This window comes from Panthera uncia (assembly GCF_023721935.1).
Source record: "Panthera uncia isolate 11264 chromosome E2 unlocalized genomic scaffold, Puncia_PCG_1.0 HiC_scaffold_20, whole genome shotgun sequence".
In the NCBI taxonomy this organism is placed as follows: Eukaryota; Metazoa; Chordata; class Mammalia; order Carnivora; family Felidae; genus Panthera; species Panthera uncia.
The window spans coordinates 13456667-13476783 of record NW_026057589.1 but is presented as its reverse complement, the minus strand read 5'-3'; the positions used below and the strand labels follow the sequence as shown (position 1 = coordinate 13476783).

The 20117-nt window shown below is 52.6% G+C and overlaps 1 protein-coding gene and 1 long non-coding RNA gene across 4 annotated transcripts in view; one reads left to right on the top strand and one right to left on the bottom strand.

Annotated features, from left to right (window-relative positions):
- Positions 1–20117, top strand: part of FA2H (fatty acid 2-hydroxylase) — a 52868-nt gene that overhangs the window by 22785 nt on the left and 9966 nt on the right. The window contains 3 exon segments of the mRNA XM_049622757.1: positions 3353–3445; positions 15046–15188; positions 15998–16104. Of these exon segments, the coding sequence (XP_049478714.1) occupies positions 3353–3445; positions 15046–15188; positions 15998–16104 (343 nt within the window).
- On the bottom strand, positions 2343–19233 carry LOC125916514 (uncharacterized). 3 transcript variants are annotated; one of them, XR_007455946.1, is made up of 7 exons: positions 18766–19233; positions 12351–12472; positions 11458–11594; positions 8194–8278; positions 3886–4071; positions 3334–3683; positions 2343–2904 (listed from the first exon to the last, which is right to left on the bottom strand). It is a non-coding gene; the product is annotated as an uncharacterized LOC125916514 (long non-coding RNA). The 3 variants fall into 3 exon arrangements; XR_007455945.1 differs by having other exon boundaries at positions 3886–4000; positions 18766–19229; XR_007455947.1 differs by lacking the exon at positions 11458–11594 and having other exon boundaries at positions 3886–4000; positions 18766–19230.

The window sequence follows — 20117 nt, the reverse complement described above, 5'->3', positions numbered from 1 at the left end:
AGGATGACATTTGAGAAGGAAAATGCTGGCTAGAAGGGAAAATTAGAGTTAAATCCAAGGGCGTGACAGCAGAGCAGTTTGGAAATACAGGGGAAAGATTTTAAATATAGGGAAGTCAACCATAAGCCGATTTACAGGGGGTGATACTGTGTTCGCTTTCAGGAAGTGGTGTCAGAGGGGACAGGGGACAGCAGGGCTTTGGGTTAGACCATAATGTGGGTAGTTGGGAAGATTCTCCGGAGGCAAGGAGTGGGGCCAGGGTCAGAGAGATAGAGATGGGGAGTCTTCTGGGCTGATGCTGAGGCACATCATGGATGCTCAAACGTGTGTGGATGGATGAATGCATGGAAGCGGTGGCTGTGGATGAGGGCCGCGTGGGAGGCAAGATGTGAGGGAAGAGGCAGGGGCCACGGTGGTGCCGCGCTGAGACCATCAGCCCCAAGAGGAAGCTGATGAGGAGCCAAGGCTTCCGGTCCCTGCAAACTCCCCCTTGCAGGTCTCCTTTTCAGGCTTTCTCTGTTTCCTGCTGCCGCTGCTCTCTCCTTCATTGCTGTTCTGGGCATCCCAACCCTCATCACATATCTTTTGGGGCCCTCCGGTGAACAGGTGTGCCGGTCCACACCACCTCCCGGGCCACACCAGCTCGCCACACGATGCCAGCAGCAGACGTCCATACAAAAGGCTTCAAGGGGGGGATGGAAGCCAAGTGAACGTGTGTGCGTCGGATGGCAGTCCCCAAGGGCCGGCGGGAGCTCAGCCCCCCTCATGTTCCACACCAGGGAGGCATGAACGCTGCTGGGTTCTGTGCTGGCCCCATCACATCTGCCTTAGACGAGGAACAGCCGGCCAATCCTTACGCTGAGAGACCCTGTTATGTGCTAAGAGGGCCTTGAGGAAAAGCAGATGACAGAGTGCTAGGGTGTTGCATATCCTCAAATAGGTGTGAGCCTCTCAGGTGAAAAGGAGAAAGTGTGCACAGTCCTAGAGGGAAGGAACCAGGAGCGACTCCTGGAAAATCGGAGGCAACCAGTTGGGCAGAAGGAAGACTTTTCCAAGGACTGGAAGTCTCAGAAAACAGTCCAGACTTGAGTGAGCAGAAACACGGGTTGGACATGGCCCAGGGCCGTGAGGGGATGACCCTTTCTTCTGCTTCCGGTTTGTGTCTGCCATTCAGGGATGTGTGGAAAGCGTAGCACAGAAACATTAAATGATAATACGTGTGCTGACTCCTTCCCTGTTTGGGATGGGCGGGCAGGTCCCCAAGACCAGCATTTTGTTTTATTGAGAGGGACTGATGGGGTTGCAGTGAGTAGACGTGGGGGTGCAGAGAAGGGTCAGATTACACAATTTAAGAAAGGATTTGGGGGGTGCCTGGGTGGCTCAGTCGGTTGAGCGTCCGACTTCAGCTCAGGTCACGATCTCGTGGTCCGTGAGTTCGAGCCCCGTGTCAGGCTCTGGGCTGATGGCTCAGAGCCTGGAGCCTGCTTCCGATTCTGTGTCTCCCTCTCTCTCTGCCCCTCCCCTGTTCATACTCTGTCTCTCTCTGTCTCAAAAATAAATAAATGTTAAAAAAAAATTTTAAGAAAGGATTTGGGGTGCCCCAGAGAAAATAACCATCAGGAGGAAGGGAGAATCAATAGCTCGGTGACTGGGGGTGCTCCAGGGTATTTTGAGGGTAGAACAGAACTAGAAGGGATGAGTTTATTATGTGACATTTGTATTGGATATTTAGGGAATTTCATTGTACAATATGCTATGAAATCCACTCTTCTTTGACCTCAAGAGGTCATTCGAGATTCTTTTTTATAATTTTTTAATGTTTATTTTTAAGAGAGAGCAAGTGGGGGAGGGGCAGGGAGAGAGGGAGACAGAGGATATGAAGCAGGCTCTGCACACTCAGCACAGAGCCCAATGGGGGGCTCAAACTCACAAACCGTGAGATCATGACCTGAGCCGAAGTCAGACGCTCAACCAACTGAACCACCCAGGTGCCCCAAGATCCTTTTCTAAGAATTCAAGGGGTGCCTGGGTGGCTCAGTCGGTTAGGCATCTGACTCCTGATTTTGGCTCAGGTCACGATGTCACAGTTCATGAGTTCAAGCCCCGCATCCGGCTCTGTGCTGACCGTGCAGAGCCTCCTTGGGATCCGCTCTCTCTCCCTCTCTCTCTGCCCCACCACTGCGCGTGCTCTCTCTAAATAAGTAAGTAAATAAAGGGAGAAATAAAGAGAAAAGAGAAAAGAAAAGAAAAGAAAAGAAAAGAAAAGAAAAGAAAAGAAAAGAATAGAATTCAGGTATCAGTACGGTGACCCAGACTAAAAACACTGACACATCCACCCCAAGACAGGACCACAGAAGTCTACTTTTACTTGGGTTGATATGGGTTTCCCCAGAGAATGCCAGCTTCGCCGTCACCCCCAGTTTCTCTTGGTTCGTTTGGAAGCAAAAACGTAAGAATTGTGCCAATAGAAACCCCAGAGGGCTGCTTCGGCTCCTCAGTCCTTGCCAAGTACCCTGCTTCCAGGGTCCCCACCACGGTCACCAGCACCACAGTATGCTTTAGTCACGGGGCATCTGAGGGCAGGCCTCCCAGTGGCATTGCTCTCCCCACCTCTCTCCTGCCCTCCCCAGCCTCCTCACCACCACCCCATGACGTCAGGGCCAGCTGCAGCCATGTGACTTTCCTGGTACATTCCACAATTCCATTTCCTTCTGACTTGGCTTCTCTGCGACTTCGATTTCACCTTGAGCCCATCTGGGCACCTCTCTGCCAGTTCTGCCCCATGTACAGCTGCTGACCCACACATGGGAGCTCCTAGAGGGACCGTCTTCTTCTCTGGGCTGCATTTCTTATGGGCATGTGGACCTAGCTGCCCCAGCCTGTGACCCACGGGCTCTGCAATTCCTGGGAAGGGAGGGAGGTGCGGTGGTCACTGGAACGGCACAGTGAGCCTACCAGGTGCCCAGGGTGCCACCCTGTGCCTCCCTCTGCCTGACACCTGCCAGGGACCTAGAGAGAGAGAGAGGCTGGCAGGGACTCCCTTGCCCACAGCATACCCACTGAGGGCTCTAACTTCCTACAGCCTCTCTGCCAGCTTTCTTTCTCTCCCATACCTTTCTGCCTCTTGTTCTTACAGAAATTATTTTTTAAAAGGAGGAGAAAAGTGCGGAGAACAACACAAGTAGCGTCTACCTATTTTCAGATGCACTCGGTGTCCTTGATTTCCGCCCACCCTGCCCCAGCAAGAGGCTCTCGTCGCTGTGGGCTGCCTCGCCTTGGGCTGGCTCCTTGCTCCCTTCCCCCCACTCTCACCCCAGCACCATAGATAACCACCTGTATCTTCTCTCCCCAGGGCTCCGTGGAGAACGGGACTGTGACCTCTGTGAACACTCAGAAGACAGACCCTTTGATGGAGCCAAAGTTCAAAGTGGTGGACTGGGACAAGGTAGCTGGCAGAGGGCAGGGCTGGGAGATGATCGGGGGCTCCTGGGGCCAAGGCGGGAGTGTGTGGAGCCAGAGGCTGTGCGTGTTTGTGACGTCCTCCCAGGAGCGTTGAGATGGGGAAGCAGACATTCATAGCGCGAAAGCAAACCGGAGCCGAGGTGGTGGGTGTGGGGAAACTGTGCACACGGGGGTTCTTCGGACCAAACACCCCAGAGGGTGGTCTCCCACAGAGCCTGGGGCTGAGAAGAACACAATGACAAGTTCAGAAGGTCCAGACAAACCCAGCTTGACCAGCCTGCAGGGCAGAGCTGCCCCCAGGCGCTAATAATCACTCTCAGGGGTCACCGGCCCATACAGGGGAGGGGGGGGGGGAGGGGGGAGCCTTGAGGCCCCGGGGGAGACAGCTGGCACCATTTACAACATCCATCCGTGGCACCTGACCTCTCCTGCTGTGATGAAGCGGGCCACACATGCTGGTTTGAGGAATCCTGGATGAGCTGACGGGTCACAGTGGAAGTGAGGTCGTTCAGTGGAACAGGGGTAGAAGCTGTATCACCTGGGAGATCTGGGGGGAACCAGACTTGAGCGCCATTTCCCTCCAACCTGGGTTGTGGAACTGTCCCAAGCCTGGAATAGACACCACCGTGCACATCCGTGAATGTCCCCTACCTGTGCTGGACACCAGGGTCAGGAGACAACAGGACAGGCCTCCGCCCCCAAGGAGCACACAACCTGCTGGGGAGGACAGAGCATCCCGGCCAACAGTTATTACAACTTGGAGAGATGTGAGAAGCACACCCAGAGAACATAGGTGGCCAGAGGTGGGGAGGATCCACAAAGCTGCTTGTTTCCTGGGCCCCTTTCAGGAAGGACCCCGGGAACCCGGAGACAGCATCTGTCACATGGGAACTGCCACTGCCTCTGGGGGAGCCCCTCAGCCCATGGCAAAGATGCCCCTTGGGTGTCTTCTCTGGAAGTTTTGGGGGCTTGGACTTGTTCCGCACATGGGTAGGATGGATGAGGAGACAGCCAGCTTGAATGGGACAGGGACCCCGGAAGCTGTGGCGTCAGGGCCTCATCCTGGAAAAAGAGGAGCAGCTGAAGTGGGGGGAAGGGTGTGGGGATGAGGGCAGGCCCAGAGAGTGAGCTGCGGATGTCCAGCTCAGGGCTCAGCGGCTGGGTGGTCTGGAAAGGAGCAGCGAAGAGGGATGCTTGGGGCCCATGAGCTTGGCCTGGAGGGTTGAGTGTAGGAAAGGCAATAAAGAGAGAGCCAACCAGGACTGGATGGACGTGGGGAGCCCTGTGGCACGGAGGCAAGAGAGAATCAGAGAGAATGATCCTGGAAGGGAGGGGACTGCCAAGGGAGGCTGGCTGGGGACAAGGGGATTCTTTTTTTTTTTTTTTTTTTTGTATATTTTTTTTTTTTTTTTTGAAGAGAAGGGCACGGGAGGGGGGGGGGGGGGGGGGGGGAGAGGAACCCCCCCCCCCCCCCCCCGCCCCACCAAGCAGGCTCCACACTGTCAGCACAGAGCCCAATGCAGGCTCAAACTCACGAACCGAACCATGAACACACAACCCAAGCCAAAGTCTGACGCTTAACAGACTGGGCCACCCCGGCACCCCAGGGGACAAGGGGATCTCGCGTTGCCAGCCCCGCCCTGGGGCAGGGTCCTCTCAGTCTCCCCAGGCTGCAGGTTCAAGGCTGACTCCAGCCGTGTCCCTGTATGTGGCAGGGGGAGGGGAAATCAAGTCCTGTTCCTCCATGTGCCCCGTGCCCCGCTCCCCACCAGCCCCACTCCCCACCAGAGTGGAAGAGAGGCCTCCCTCCTCCTCCCCTCCCAGGGCCTGCTCCTGGCTCCTGGCAGCCCAGCCTGACTCACCTTCCCTGCCCCTCTGTCATTCTTTCACACACTTTCTCTCTTCCTCCTCCCCCCTCCTCCTGTGTCCCCGGCTGAGAGAGGGCTTGGAGACCTGCCCTGGGAAGGGGCCCCCAGCCCCACTGGGAGCGGTGGGGCTCAGCCTGGAGAGCTGGGCTTCCCAGGGAGAGTGAACAGTGCCTGGCTTGCTCTTTCTTATTTTTTTTTTAAGTTTATTTATTTATTTTGAGAGAGAGAGAAAGAAAGAGAGAATGTGAGCTGAGGAGGAGCAGAGAGAGAGAGGGAGAGAGAATCCTAAGCAGGCTCAGCGTTGTCACTGCAGAGACCCACATGGGGCTTAATCTCACAAACCAGGTCGGATCATGACCTGAGCTGACATCAAGAGTCAGATGCTCAGCTGACTGAACCAGGTGCCCGCTTTTCCTTATTTTTGCATTCGTCTACCACAGGTTCAATCCCAGTCCCTTTGGGGGAGTGGAGAGGCTTGGCGAGCCCTTAAGCCCCTGGTCTGATTTAGACCCTACACCTGTTTCTGCCCCAGGCCAGGGGCTTGGGGGCGTCCGTTGGGTCTGGACCTTGAGGAGCTGAGGAGAGAGGCCAACAGGGCAGTAGCTTTGACTCAGCCAGGGTCCCGGGCCTGGCGTGGACTTGGACACCGCTCTTAGGGCAGGACTTGCCAAAGTTAACCCTTCGTGTTTTGCGTTCAAGGGAGCCCCTCTGGGGGGCTGCTAAGGAAGGGCCTGGAAGCTAGAGGACAGAGTGGGCTGTTCTGGAAAGAATGAGGGGAAACTGAGGCGGGGGTACCTGGGCAAAGGGCGGAAGGTTCTGAAAGGGCCAGGAAGCAAGCCCAGGGTGCCTCGCCCTGCCTACGGGTGCATTATCGGCTGACTTTCAGGCTCTGCATGGGATTTTACTGGAACAATTTCTAAATCATTCACTGGATCACTCAGTCATGCCCAGCTTCCTTGTGGGATGAGAAACCACACTGTAGCTCCTCACCCTACACTAGCCCCTGCATGTCTCTCCCCGTGTTCTGGACCCCAGCCAGCCTGGAGCTTGTCTCCGTATAGGTGGCCGGAGCCGCCCACTGCTCCTGGCTTCTAGATGCACCTGTCCTATTTGTTCCACTGCCTCTTTTCACCGCTCGACTGTGTCCATTTCAGTCTCTCTGCACCCCCAGCCTCCTCCACCCTCCCCACTTTGGGGGCCAGCCTCCCAAGAATCAGAACTGGAGGGATTCGAGGGGTTTGCAAAAGTTCCCAGCCCAGATCCCCCCGGGGAAGCGGAGTTAGCCCTGAATTAACGCTTCTTTCATTGAGCTCTTACCAAGCGCCAGATGCCGGGCTGAGCACTTTATATACATTGTCTATTGTCTGATCCAATCATTTGAACACCAGGACAAGATAAGGATTAGAACGATCCTGATTTGGAGCACCTGGGTAGCTCAGTCAGCTAAGCTCTGGCTCTTGATTTCAGCTCAGGTCATGATCTCATGGTTCGTGGGTTCGAGCCCTGTGTTGGGCTCTATGCTGACTAGAGCCTGCTTGGGATTCTGTCTTTCTGACTGTCCCTCCCCTACTCATGCTGTGTCTGTCTCTATCTTTTTTTCTCTCTCTTTCAAAACAAATAAACTTAAAAAAAAAAAATGATCCTGGTTTTACTAATGAGGAAGAGCTGAGGGCTCCTGTCCCAAGTGACTCTGCTGGTTGGCTCAGTGGCTCTGCCTGTAACCACAGGGCTGTTGAGCCCCCTCCCCTGACCTGTTCCTTCCATGTGTCCTGGGCCCCTTCCACCCTGACAGCTGGCCACGAATAAGACCCTGAGGCCTGTACTGGGGGAGGGGAGGGCAGAAGGGAGGGCGGAGGCTGAGATATAGTCTTCCTTCCCATCTTGCCTTGAGACAGAAGTGCTCTAGCTCCACAGGCTACCAGGGGGTGAGGCCCACTCTCTTCCCCTAAGAAACCGGTAGAACCATCCATCCAGGTGTGTCACGAATCAATAAGCACTGGGAAGCTCTCTAACCCTGGGTCTATACACACGTCCCCACACACAGGACCCTCGGCATCAGGGGCTGCTCCGGGGTTCCCCTGCGCCTACAAAGATGTTGACGTTGGCTGCATGGGTTAGCTTTTCAGCACACCCGGATATGTCACTGAGAACTGGGGAGAATAGCCCCTGGATCCAGACAAGGGCCCCTTGGCCAGCCCACATCTGGGGAAGGGTCAACCTCAACACTGTGAGTGCAGGCCTGGCTCACCTCCCAGCATTCTGTCCCCTGGTCACCTTGGGTCTCCTTGGGCCTCCTGTCTCACCTTGACCCTCCCCAGGGTAGATGTCAAGAAAGCCAGGCTGCCCAGAGTGTAGGGAAGGGTATAGAAAGGGTTAAAGAAGAGCCCACCTCGCTTTGGGATGGGGGTGGGGGCAGGGCAGGTCCCCTCTGGGTTCTTCAGCCTTGAGGATTGAGTTCCCATTGGCTTTCTGTATGACATGGCCAAACCTCTCTCCCTGGGGTCTGGCCCTCACCTCCTGCTCCCCAACCACTCTTATCTCTGAACCCTCATGGGGGAAGCCACCACTTCCCCCGGGGTATAGGGTGGAGGTGGGTGGTCCAGAACTGCCTTTGTGGGTTTGAGCTTGTCCAGCTGGGAACCCCTAGTTAGACTGTACAGGACAGGCCTCCAGCCACCCCATAAGGCCTCCTGTGGGCCCCTCAAAGCCTCTGTGCTGACGAATTCACAGTCACGGCGGCGCCTAGCCAGCTGATAGGAGGCCTCCTAGCCCTTTGAGACCTCAGGCTGTGGAGCTGTGCTGGCTTGGGCGCATGCCCCCCCTGCAGCATATACCACTGAGCATCTGACCTCAGTCTCCTCACCTGTAAAATGGGACCATGTCAGGCTCCAGTTCTCAAAATCGCAACTTATGTAGGATAACGGACATGAAGTCTGAGCCCAGGGGACCTGTGACAAGGATAAAGGAACAGTGGCCAGGATTCTTGTAGAGCTTCTAGCCCTCACTCCCCTCCCCACTGGCCACTGCTGGTTAGAAGCCCATCCCCCACCTTTCTGGCTCAGAAGCCATCCCTGGAGCTATGAGCTCAGCAGCTCTGCGGTTTGGGTGGACATTTCTTTAAACAATTGCCTTAGGTTATGGCTGCGGGAGGAGCTGCTGGCACAGAGCTGCTGTCCCCTTTCCCCACACGTGCCCTGTCCGGGGAAGAGCAGATTCCCAGTTTGCCACTCCTGAGCTGGGGCTGGCCCTCAGAAGAGTTCTGTGCCAGCAGACCCCTGTGCCGCCTGGGGGGAGGGGGATCTGGGGAGCAGAGAAGGCTCCCTTCCAACCCTGGCAGCATGCAAACCCTTCCAGGCTCCCTCTGGGCAGCAGGCTGCCCTTTCCCCCTGCAGGCCTTGCTGCAGCTGCATTCCAGACATAGCCCGGGAGAGCCCTCCCCCACCCTTGGGTCAAGGGCAGAGCCGGGTGGGGGAGGGGCGTAGGACTCTGGGCCAAATTTATCCCGATTTACATGTGTTTTCCGGGGCCCAGCCTGTAGCTCAGGATTTTTGAGTTCATTAAATGACCACCCCCCTCCCCAACAAACAGTTTCTGGATACATCCTCACCCTCACCCATGCCGTCGGTTTTAGCTGGGCACCCCTGAGTGAATGACTTGCTGTCTCTGAGCATCAGGTGCCGCATTTGAAAAAGGAGGATTTGTTATTGAGAAGGTTGCTATGGAAACCCCCAGATGCCTGGGAACTGGAAGTGTGGTCAGTGGTCTGTTCCCCCCTCCTTTCCCCACTCAGGACCAGACAAAGGCTGCAGATCTTTTTCCTTGTAGTTCCTTGTTTCGCAGAGCCCCAGGACATAGAGGTGGGGAGGGGCCAGGACCTGGGGCCAGCTTGGAAGGGGAAGGAAGAGAGCCATTTGTATGGGAGGATTAAGGGTCCTCAGCCGGAGAGAAGAGGAAGTGAAATTTACTTTGAGACCCTTCCCATCTCCCCGGATTCGGAGCTCTCCTCTACCATCCTCCCTTCTCAAGACCAGTTCCCAGCCAGCTGCCATGTTGGAAATGACCCAGTAAGTGAGAGGTGTTGGATGCATTAGCATCCAGCTGACACTTTCTCGGGCAGGGTTTGGGGCTGGAAGAGAATTGAGAAAAGACACCCTGTCAGTGCATGTGTATGTAACTGAAGGTTGAGCATATGGTGAATGTCCCAGCTCCTAGGAGATTGTGTGGAGGGAAGGGGGGTGGCGGGGTCACCCCTGCCCCAGGACCAGCCGGTCCCATCTCAAGAGTCACTTGTACCCTCTGGGCCACAATGCCCTGACCCATAAAATGGGGAGGAGGGCAGTGGGCCTGGATTTCTATACTTGCATGGAAGGCTCGATTTACTTCCCCTGGAATAGTGGCTAATGCTCCAGTAGTGGAAATACAGGTGTTGGCTATTGAGGACTGAGGGGGATGTTTGCAGAGGGGAAAATGAGCCTCCTTGGGATTCTTTCAGGGCAGTACCTCAGCCCCCAGAGTGACATGACCCTCCCTGGCACCAAGGAGGGCTCCCTCACAGAAATGTACTGTGGGCTATACATGGAGCCAGGTTTGAGGTCCTCCAAGGCCAGTGATCAGGTCGGAGGCAGCCTTGTGACCAACTCTAGATAGCAAGTCTTCCATTCATACATGGCCAGTACCCACTGGTCTACCCAGGAAGGAACCAAAGTCATGTCCAAAGACCAGGTGGGCCACAGGACATCAAACAAAAGATGCCCATGTTGGGGGGGGGGGTGCTGAGGGAGCTGGCCCTATCTACCCCACCTGTAAACAACCAGCTCTGCACACCTGCTCTGTCCTTTTGTTCTGTTCCCTTTGCAATGGGGTATAAGATTCAGGCTAGATTCCCAGCTTGCTGCTCACCTAGACATTCTTCCTGTGTCTCAACTGAATTAAGCTTATAAATCCTATGCTGTTTTCTACTCACTTTATGAAATAAGGGCAAAATGGATCAACAGGCAAAAATTTGCCCAAACCACTGCTAGGCTGAGAGAGAGGCCTGCCTGGCCATACCCTTGTGTTATATATAGCTAGAAACATTCATTGTCTAAGGTAGCTAAGTCTGAACTAAGTGTACAGGCATAGAGTGTTGTGTGTAACATGCAAAAATGGAACATATAAAATCCAGGGGGTTCATTCAAGATAGATGGTGATAGGGGCACCTGGGTGGTTCAGTCAGTTGAGCGTCCGACTTCAGCTCAGGTCATGATCTCACACTCCGTGAGTTCGAGCCCCGCGTCGGGCTCTGTGCTGACAGCTCAGAGCCTGGAGCCCGCTTCAGATTCTGTGTCTCCCCCTCTTTCTACCCCTCCCCTGCTCATGCTCGGTCTCTCTCTGTCTCAAAAACAAATAAACACATTAAAAAAAAAAAAAAAGATAGATGGTGATAGGTTAAATATGCATATTATCATCCTTAGAGCGTAGCTGGAGGAAAAATACAAAAACATAGCTAAAAAGCCAATAGAGATTATAATATAGCATATTTTTAAATACTTGATTAATGCAAACAAGACAAGAAAGAAAAGTGGAGGAGACAAATAGAAAACAAGTAGTAAAGAAGGTAGTAGACCTCCCCAGCATTAAATGTAAATAGACCAAACACTCCAATTAAGAGGCAGAGATTGTCTGACTAGATAAAAAAGCAAGACCCAACTATATGCTGTCTGCAAGAGATGCTCTTTAAATGTAAAGACAAATGCAAGAGGAAAGTAAAAGGGTAGGAAAAGATAGACCGTACAAACACCAAGCATAAAAAAGCCCAGTGCGACTCTATTAAAATCGGACGAAGTGGGCTTTGGATAAAAGGTATCACCAGGGACCAAAATGGCCATTTCCCAATGATAAAGGAGCCAACTCATCAAAAAGATGTAACTGGGCAACCCTGGGCAAGTTACCCACCTTCGTTTCCCATCTGCAAAATAACAATAATAATAGTAGCTACCTAGTTAGGGGTATGGCAAGGGTCAAATTATTTAATTCACGTAAGATGTTTAGAACCGTGCTTGGTACGTGATGAATATGCAGATGACAAATGCCCTGTGAATGTTAGTTCTAAGGTTATTGCAACTGGGACAAAGCCTCAAGCTCTCACCATGACCCCGGCTTAGCTTCCTCTGAGGTGGGGCTCTGAAGGTGCTGCAAGATAAGGTGTAAACAAAGGCCACTAGCTGGTTCCTCCAGTTCTTTTTCCTGGTGGCGATGGTGCTGTGTATGTGCGTGTGTAGAGACCTAAGGCAGAGGAATGGAAGGAATGAGACAGTGTGTACCCAATGAATCTATCTGCTGCTAGAACCAAGGGAGAAAGTCAAGGAGACTTGGGGACTGGGGCCAGGAAGGGAGCTGGGGCCAGGTGAGGTTTGGGTGATCGCCAGGTATAACTGGTGCTGGATGGATGGCTCCAGGCTGACATGAGTCATCTTCTAGCCTGAGAAGCAGGAAGGCAGCCACCACCTGGGAATCACCAAGTTCACATGGCAGGAACCACAGAGATTCGGGGCCTTTCCTCCCTGGTCACAGGCACAAAAAGAATGCCCAGTGAATTCCCTGTTGGCCCTGAGTCCCCTAAACCCTGCTCCAAGGCTGTGATAATGGGGCTAGTTTCGCCTCTGGCAGGGCTGGGATCTACTGAAGCCACACCAGCTTTGGCACGGAGGCCTGTGCAAGGATGACGTTCCAGCCAGGGACGTGGGAAAGCGGGTCTCTGAACCACTGTTGACTCCTTGTCCCAGGCGCGAGTGCTCTTCCTCCACGTACACACTCTTACTTTCCTGACACTGCCTAACTCCCTTATTTTGGACATTTATTGACACCCACCATGCACTGGACACATCTGACCCCCTCTCCTATTGTGGGTGGAAGGTCAGGGCACACCCAGCCTTACAGATGCCAGAGCCTAGGAGCTCCAAGAGGTAAAGGCACTTGCCCACGGCTGATACATGGCTGGCTTTGAAAGTGGTCTCTCACTACAAGTTCATTGTTCTTTACCGGTTGTGGTTTACTGATTTGCGCCCAGATTAATCTTCTTCAATATGCGGACTCCTCAGAAACCTTCAAGGGCTTTGCGTTTCCTAGAGCTGCAGCTTCCGGGCTTTTTTGATCTTGCATCCCTATGAGTAGAACATTTAGAGCACCTTGTCCATTACATGTCCATTTTAATTATCTCTAAATTATTTGCATGTGCTCATGTACTCTTGTATTAGAAAATATCCATACATGGTTTAAAGATGAGATAAATGTGTCACAAACAGAAAGAGTCTCTAAAATTTTCTCCCTGCATCTGTGGACCAGCCTTGAGTACCCCTAGGGGATGCATACACCCCCACCCTGGAGACAGTTGGCCTGGAGGATAAAGTACCAACTCCTGGGCCTGGTACTGGGTGTTCTGTCATCTAAGACCATCAACAGATTTCTTCCTACTGCCCTGAAGACTAGTGTCAAAATAACAGGCCACAGTCTCAACTCCATAGAGTTGACCTCCATAGGTCATAATCTCAACTCCATATCTCCTCCTGCACCCTTCCCCTCTTCTTTCCAAGTCTTCCATGCTTTGTGGGCTCTAACCCAAACCCTAGGTTTTCTGCAAGGCCTTTCTCCTACCCTGGACCCAGGCGTTGGTGCCAATCATTCTGCCTTCTAATCTCAGTCTGCTTGCATCACCACTAAACTATCTCACCTGGTGTGTTTGTTGTTGTTGTTGTTATTGTTTTTTAGAAAGTTTTACATTTATTTATTCTTGAGATACAGAGAGAGGCAGATCCCAAGTGGGGGAGGGGCAGAGAGAGAAGGAGACAGAGAATCCGAAGCAGGCTCCAGGCTCCGAGCAAGCGGTCAGCACAGAGCCTGATGTGGGGCTCGAACCCACAAACCGTGAGATCATGACCTGAACCAAAGTCAGACGTTTAACTGACTGAGCCACCCAGGCGCCCCTTCCCTGGCGTGTTTTAGCTTGCTGAACACTTTATGCAGGTATCATTACTTCCATCTCATAGCTGGGAAAACTGAGGCTCAGAAAAGTCAAGTAATTTGCCTAAGATCACACAGTAAGTGATGGAGGCAGGAATTGCACCTAGGCCTGACTCTACAGTCAACTCCAATTAAGCAGTAAGCTATATAAAGCAAAGATGGTCTCTTACATTTCCATTTCTTTTTCCCAGCTGCTTGCATAAAACTATACACATATATGAAATATCAAGCAAATTTTTGAATGAATAATAGTTTGAATGGGTGAATGAATGAATCATCCAGACCAATATCAAGAAGAAAGCCCATGGTAAAAGGGAAAAGGCCTATTTTATTGCTACTACAGTTTTTTTTTTTTAATTTTTAAATGTTTATTTTTGAGAGAGAGAGATTGCTACTACAGTTTCTTTTTTAATTTTTAAATGTTTATTTTTGAGAGAGAGAGAGAGAGAGAGAGAGAGAACGAGTGGGGAGGGGCAGAAAGAGAGGGAGACACAGAATCCAAAGTAGGCTCCAGGCTCTGAGCTATAAGCACAGATCCCGACATGAGGCTCAAATTCACAAACCACGAGATCATGACCTGAGCTGAAGTCGGACGCTTAACCGAGTGAGCCACCCTGGTGCCCCACTAATATAGTTTTTTTGCTTTTTATTGTTTTTGTTTTCATTTTTGCAGGGGCCAAATAATTTATTTTCTCTAGCTAACTTCATAAAATTGCAGACTTAATATGCCTATCATAGACTTTTTTTCCCATTCGTATCTAAAGTAAGTCCATGCCCACGACCTGGCCATGAGTTTGAGGGACTAAAGCTAGATGTGGAAGGCAAGTCATGCATCACTTGCTACAATGTCACATCAAGTGTTCATGCTCAAAATGTGCAAAGAAATAAAAATTACAGCGGAGAAGAGCAAAGATGTACAGAAAGCTTAGGGTCTCTCTCCTACCAAAATCTCATCGCAACTTCCGGCTTCAGCACTGCTGTGCTATCAGAAAAGACCTGTGTCGGCTGCCAGCCATGAGCTTCAAAACGGTGTCCAACAGCCTTCACTCTGTGTGAGGTTTACTGGGTTGCTGACCATAAAGGCTCCACGCCACTCTTGTCCCAATCGGATACAGAGCTCCAAAGTTAACACTGGAGAATTCCAACAGCACATCACCTCCAATTCATCAACATGCAGGCCTGGATTCTAAACATGCCTATACGATGCAGACGTGGACCCTCACAGCTGTGTCCTCAGACTGATGCTGCACCTTTTGCCCCACCTTCAGCCGAGAGAGCAGGCCTGTTGTCTGAGGCTTCTGTACCTAAAGAGTCCTGGGTGAGACTTCAGTCTTCGGGTGTGGTTGAATCCGGGTGCTCGGGTGTCATGACCCAGATTCAGTGTCTCTAGCTCCTAGGTTGGCCATCCTCTGTGTTGACCAAGTCTGCTAGCAACTCCAGGGTCGTGCTGTGCCAGCTTAGCAACCCCAGCAGGAAGAAAGGGTGTCTGACAGCTCATTGCACCGGCTTAGGTCATGGACCTGTCCTGGGTCCCGTTTCTGTGACTGGAAGGCTGAGATGAGTGTCTTGGTCAGTTCTAGGATCATTGAAGTGGAGGGGTGGGTACAGATCATGTGAGCTTAGGTGGGGGATGGAGATTGGGATATTGTACCAGAAAATGGGAGAGTGAATGTGCACAGGTGTGAATATCAAGTCCACTTAACTTTGTCTCTTGCAGGATTTGGTAGACTGGCGGAAGCCCCTGCTGTGGCAGGTAGGCCACTTGGGAGAGAAGTATGACGAGTGGGTCCACCAGCCAGTGACCAGGCCCATCCGCCTCTTCCACTCCGACCTCATCGAGGCCCTCTCCAAGACTGCCTGGTGAGCCCTGCTCTGGGCCCATGGTGGGGCTGTCCTTCACTCCTGCTGCCACCAGTCGGATACAGAAGGGGAAGGGACAGTTTGGTCCCTCTCCAGAGCCCAGAGCTGTAGTGTAAACTCTTGGGGATAGTGGAACATGCCATAGATACAATCCATTCCTATGCATGGTTTATCCATTGAGTGAGTGGCAACCTAACATGTAGCCAGAAGCCACTTTAAATGTCACCTCATTCTTTTTTTTTTGAGTTTATGTATTTATTTTAAGAGAGAGCATGAGTGGAGGAGGGGCATAGCGAGGGGGAGAGAATCCCAAGCAGGCTTCATGCTAAGCCCAACACCACGATTGATCCCACAACCGTGAGATCATGACCTGAGCTGAAATTGAGTCAGATGCTTAACCAACTGAGCCACCCAGGCTCAATAGAACAGCCACCCCTGTTCTATTCCAGACTCTTAGGAGGGTTTTCCAGCCTGGAAAGCCCATGGGAACAATTTTGCCTGCAATTGGCTTCTTTGCCACAAGAGGTCGGCATCAATCCAGCGGCACAGAGTCTAGCCACAGGGATGCAATTCTTTTCTGCCAGTAACTCACTTCAGAGACAGAAGGAGATAGACTTACAGCCTCTCTCTTCTTTTCTTCTCCCCATCCCCAAAGCAGTGTCCCTTTGGCTCTATGTCTCCATATGCTTTCCACACATGCTTTGGTATCATTAACTCCTTCCTCTAGTTGAGTGATGTGTCTCTGGGGAAGCTGAACCCTGTCGAGCCCCTATGCATGTATTTTTCTCACCCTGAGGATCCTCCTGCAGGTACTCTGTCCCCCTCATCTGGATACCCCTGGTGCTGTACCTCAGCTGGTCCTACTACCGAACCTTTGCCCAGGGCAACGTTCGACTCTTTGCTTCCTTCTCCACAGGTAATGTTGGTTCCTTCCTGATTTGCTCCCCTGGGTCCTGGAGGCAGGAAATTTCAGTGGTGTCTCTAGTCCTGAATTTTGAATAACACAGAACCCCAAACCACCTCACAAACATTTGTAAATGAGACCTATCTGTAGCAATAGACAAAGAAAACTGTAAGGCTCCCCCGACTGCAGCCCCACATGGATAAAAACAACAACAACAACAACAACAACAACAACACGTGAGCAGAAACTAAACGAAATTATTTCATCAGGAGGCGTAGCAATGAAGGAGAGGGCTTCTTGCTGAGTGTAATACTAGAAAATGTATGACTTGGGACTGTCAAAGAAACCAAAATGAAATCATTTCACTAGATGCACAGCTGAGAGCTTAACTCAAAGTGGCCCACTGAACACAGCACAGATTAGAACCTGGGAGAGAAAGATCTGGAAGCGTCCTACGGTGTCTCCTGAGCAAAAGCTCATGCAACAGAACCCCTGACTTGGAGTACGAACCCCACTAACCACTATTGGGCGCTTACCACGTGTCAGGTTCCAGGGACCACCTCACTTAACCCTCCCAGCATCCCCATGAGAAAGGTACTATCATCATGCCCTTTTAGAGACAAGGACATAATGCCTCAGAAAAGTCAAGTGAGGATTCAGGGTCACATGGCTAGAATGTGAATGTGGGGTGCCCCCCAGCTTTGAGGATCAGGGGACAGAGGGAAGGGCCGATGTGGGGCAACTTCCAAAGAGCCTATGTGACTGAGTCTCTAAGGTTTGGGGGTGGCCACTTCTGCCCGCTGCCTCCCAAGCTTACCGCCTACCTGTGCCCCCAGAAACATACCGCCTGCACAGATGGTCCCGTGTCCTGGCACAGCCTGCCTCAGGGAGGTGCTAGCCCCTGGTGGGTGGCTTGGACCCAGGCAAGGTTAGGGGACAGGCAGGGGAGGGGTGCCGGGAGCGGGTGAGGCGGGCTTTCCTCTCCTGATCGCACGTCTCCCATTCCTGACTGTGTGCCTTCAGAGCCTCCCTCTCTCTGCCGGACGCAGGCTCCTTCTCCCCACGCTCCAATGTCTCTTCCCAGCCCCTTTGCGGGGTGGGGGACAAGTTGAGGGCCTGAATGGCTTAGGTGAGAGGGGCCCTGGCCACAGCGATGGGAGCCTCTGTTTTCCCACCTGGCCCAGGTTGGGATGGGGGACGAACAAGTGCAGGAAGTCCCCCTGAGCCCCAAACTGCTCCCGGTCACCAAGGGTTAATATGCACGCCCCCACATGCCAAGGTTACCCTTTTCTGCCCACGCTGAATAGCTCAGGCACAGCACAAGGCTTGTTGCTCAGAAGGCCTGCTCGCTGAATCGCCCACTGTCCACCCGGCGCTCCCCTAACAATCACCAACAGTGGCTGGGCCGCCGGGGCTGGCAGCCGGAGGGGGAAGGGGATGCCAGAGCTTTGGCCCGGGTCCCTCTGCAGGAGCCCTCCAGAGATGCCACTCGGTACCAGCTCCGGCCGGATGAGCCGACAGGGGTGATGCTGGGGTGAGGGGGCGGGCAGAGACTTGACCTATAGGAGGGGACTCTTCTGCATGGCAGGGAGGGTGACCTGGGGGCTTGGCCTGAACGCAGACCTCTGCAGAGTGCTGAAATGCGCTAATAGAGGCCCAGTGTAGAGTCTGTGACCGTGATGCCAGTGATGATGGCGTGAGAGAGATGTGTCCACATCCCTCCCTCCTCCCCAAGCTCGTCAGGCAAGGCATGGGCGCCAGCAGAGAAACTAAGAGCCAGCGAAGTGAGGCAGGGGGGTGCTCAGCAGGGTCCCGGTGCAGCTGGTGGACAGAGGGCGCTGGAATAGAGGCAGAGGACTCGGGAGGCCGAGAGGCAGTGGAAGCTGAACGGAGACACCAGTGCGATGCTGAGATGCCTAGATGCGTGAATGAGAATGCTCTGAAAGGCAGAGGGGTTCTGGAAACTTAGGATGGCCCCTAGAGCAGTTCCTGGGAGCAGATGAGAGGGAGTGCTGAGCCAGAACATTGCCCAGCGGCACCCCAGGTGGCGCTGCAGGCCTCCAACGGGCTCTGTTGTGGGAGTCCGAGCCAAGGTCAAGACCAAAGTCTGTGGCCACAGAATGTTCCTGTGTGTCCAGTCCTCTCCCTGCTGATGGGAAAGCTGAGCACCGAGGTGGGGCTCCTGCACTCTGGGCAGGGGGAGGCGAGGGGCTGGGGAACTTCTTCAACCAGGGACCCTCCAGAACTCTACAAGGAGAATCAAGAGAAGATGGGCACAGTAGGACCACAAGTTAGAACTTAGATGTATTCTGCCTCATATTTAAATGTGAATAGTCCCATTTAAAAATTATAGTAGCTAAATAAATAAATAAATATTATAGTAGCTACTTATTATATATGAGGAGCATTATATTATCAGTATTACTATCTGAAAATATATTATTCTTACTGTGTATTATCTATACTTATCATATAATTAGGTGGTCTATTCCCTCCATTCTAACAACAGCCTTTCACAATGCGTAGGATATTTTACTGTTGAGAAAACACCGAGGTAGGTGGTACAGAGCTAGGATTTGAACCCACGTCTGCAAAGCCAAAGGCCAAAACCAGCGTGTTTTGAAGGACCCCAAAGGTGTCAGGACCTCTCTAGAAGCAGGGTTCCTCGCCTACCAGAGCAGCTCAGCCAAGGTCAGGCGGCCACTCACACAGAGCTGTTAGGGAAGCATCTTGTACCAGATGTGGACGTGGCCTAGGTTGATGTCCGGATGAATTGCCACCCACTGAGCCCACCACAGTGGGACAGTAACCTGCAGAGCTGCAGGTCAGGAACTGTAGAGAGGAGGAAGCCAGCCTCCTCTCAGTGCCAGTTCTTAGGGATCTGGCTCTAAATTACCACTCTGTGGCTGGTAGGCTCTGTGTGGGGAGGGGTTTTAGAAAGCCACTTCTCCCTCCCCACTGAGCCAACAGTCATCACTACGGTCCCATTTGAGAAGCTTTCAAGCCAAGGTCATGATTATTGCCCACCCTTCCCCCCACCCTCAGCTCAGCCTGGTACAAAAGGTCAGGTTCACCTTGGTCTTTCATTGTTTTGTCAGAATGGGGCTGGGCCTAGATTCTGTTCCAAACAGCTAGAAGCTCACCTCCTCCTCCCTGCCTTCCTGGGCTTTCTTCCTTCCTCAGCAGCCACCTGTGGCCATCCACACTTCCTTCAACAGAACCCGAAGCTGGCTTCCTCTAGGCCCAGTTCCACCCTTAGAATGACACAGATCAGACCTCACCTGGGTACAGCCCTTCGGAGGGGCTTGCTTCCAACCACCCATCTCTCAAGTATCCAAGCACCTGCTGTGTGAAGCCCTGGAGATAGCAAATGAAAGGCCTCCCTTGCCATAAAATGGGACCAATGATAAAACCCGCAAGCCAGGGTGCAGCATGGTAGCTGTGATAGGATATGAAGGGTGGGGCAGGAGCTTCAAAACCAGCCCTAGTGGGGATGAGGGGCGTCCGCAGAGGCTTTTCGCAGGAGACACATGGGCTGAATCTCCGAGGATAAGGGAGCAGGGAGGGAATCCCAGTAAAGAAAATATGAACAAAATTAGGGATAAGATGGGGAGGTGGGAGGATGTGGTACATCTAAGGAGCCACACATGCTTTGGTTTGGTCCCACTACCAGGCAACATGGAACCGAGGCGGGATGTGGCTGGCTGGGCGGGTCTCAAGGGACTCTGAGTGTCTCGTTGGGTGTTTGCACTTTACCTAAAGGTAACGAGGCGCCGTGGAAGGGTTGGAACATGCACGGAGGCAGGGGACTGGGATGGGAGGCAGATGCCATCACTGGGCAAGAAGTAATAAGGTAGTAGGGGATTAAGAGCAAAGAATCGACCAGAGAGAGATTTTTTTTAAATTGAGATGAGATTCACATAACAAAATTAACCATTTCACAGCGAGCAATTCAGTGCCATTTAGTACATCCACAACATTGTGCAACTGCCACCTCTGTCTAGTTCCAGAACATTCTCATCACC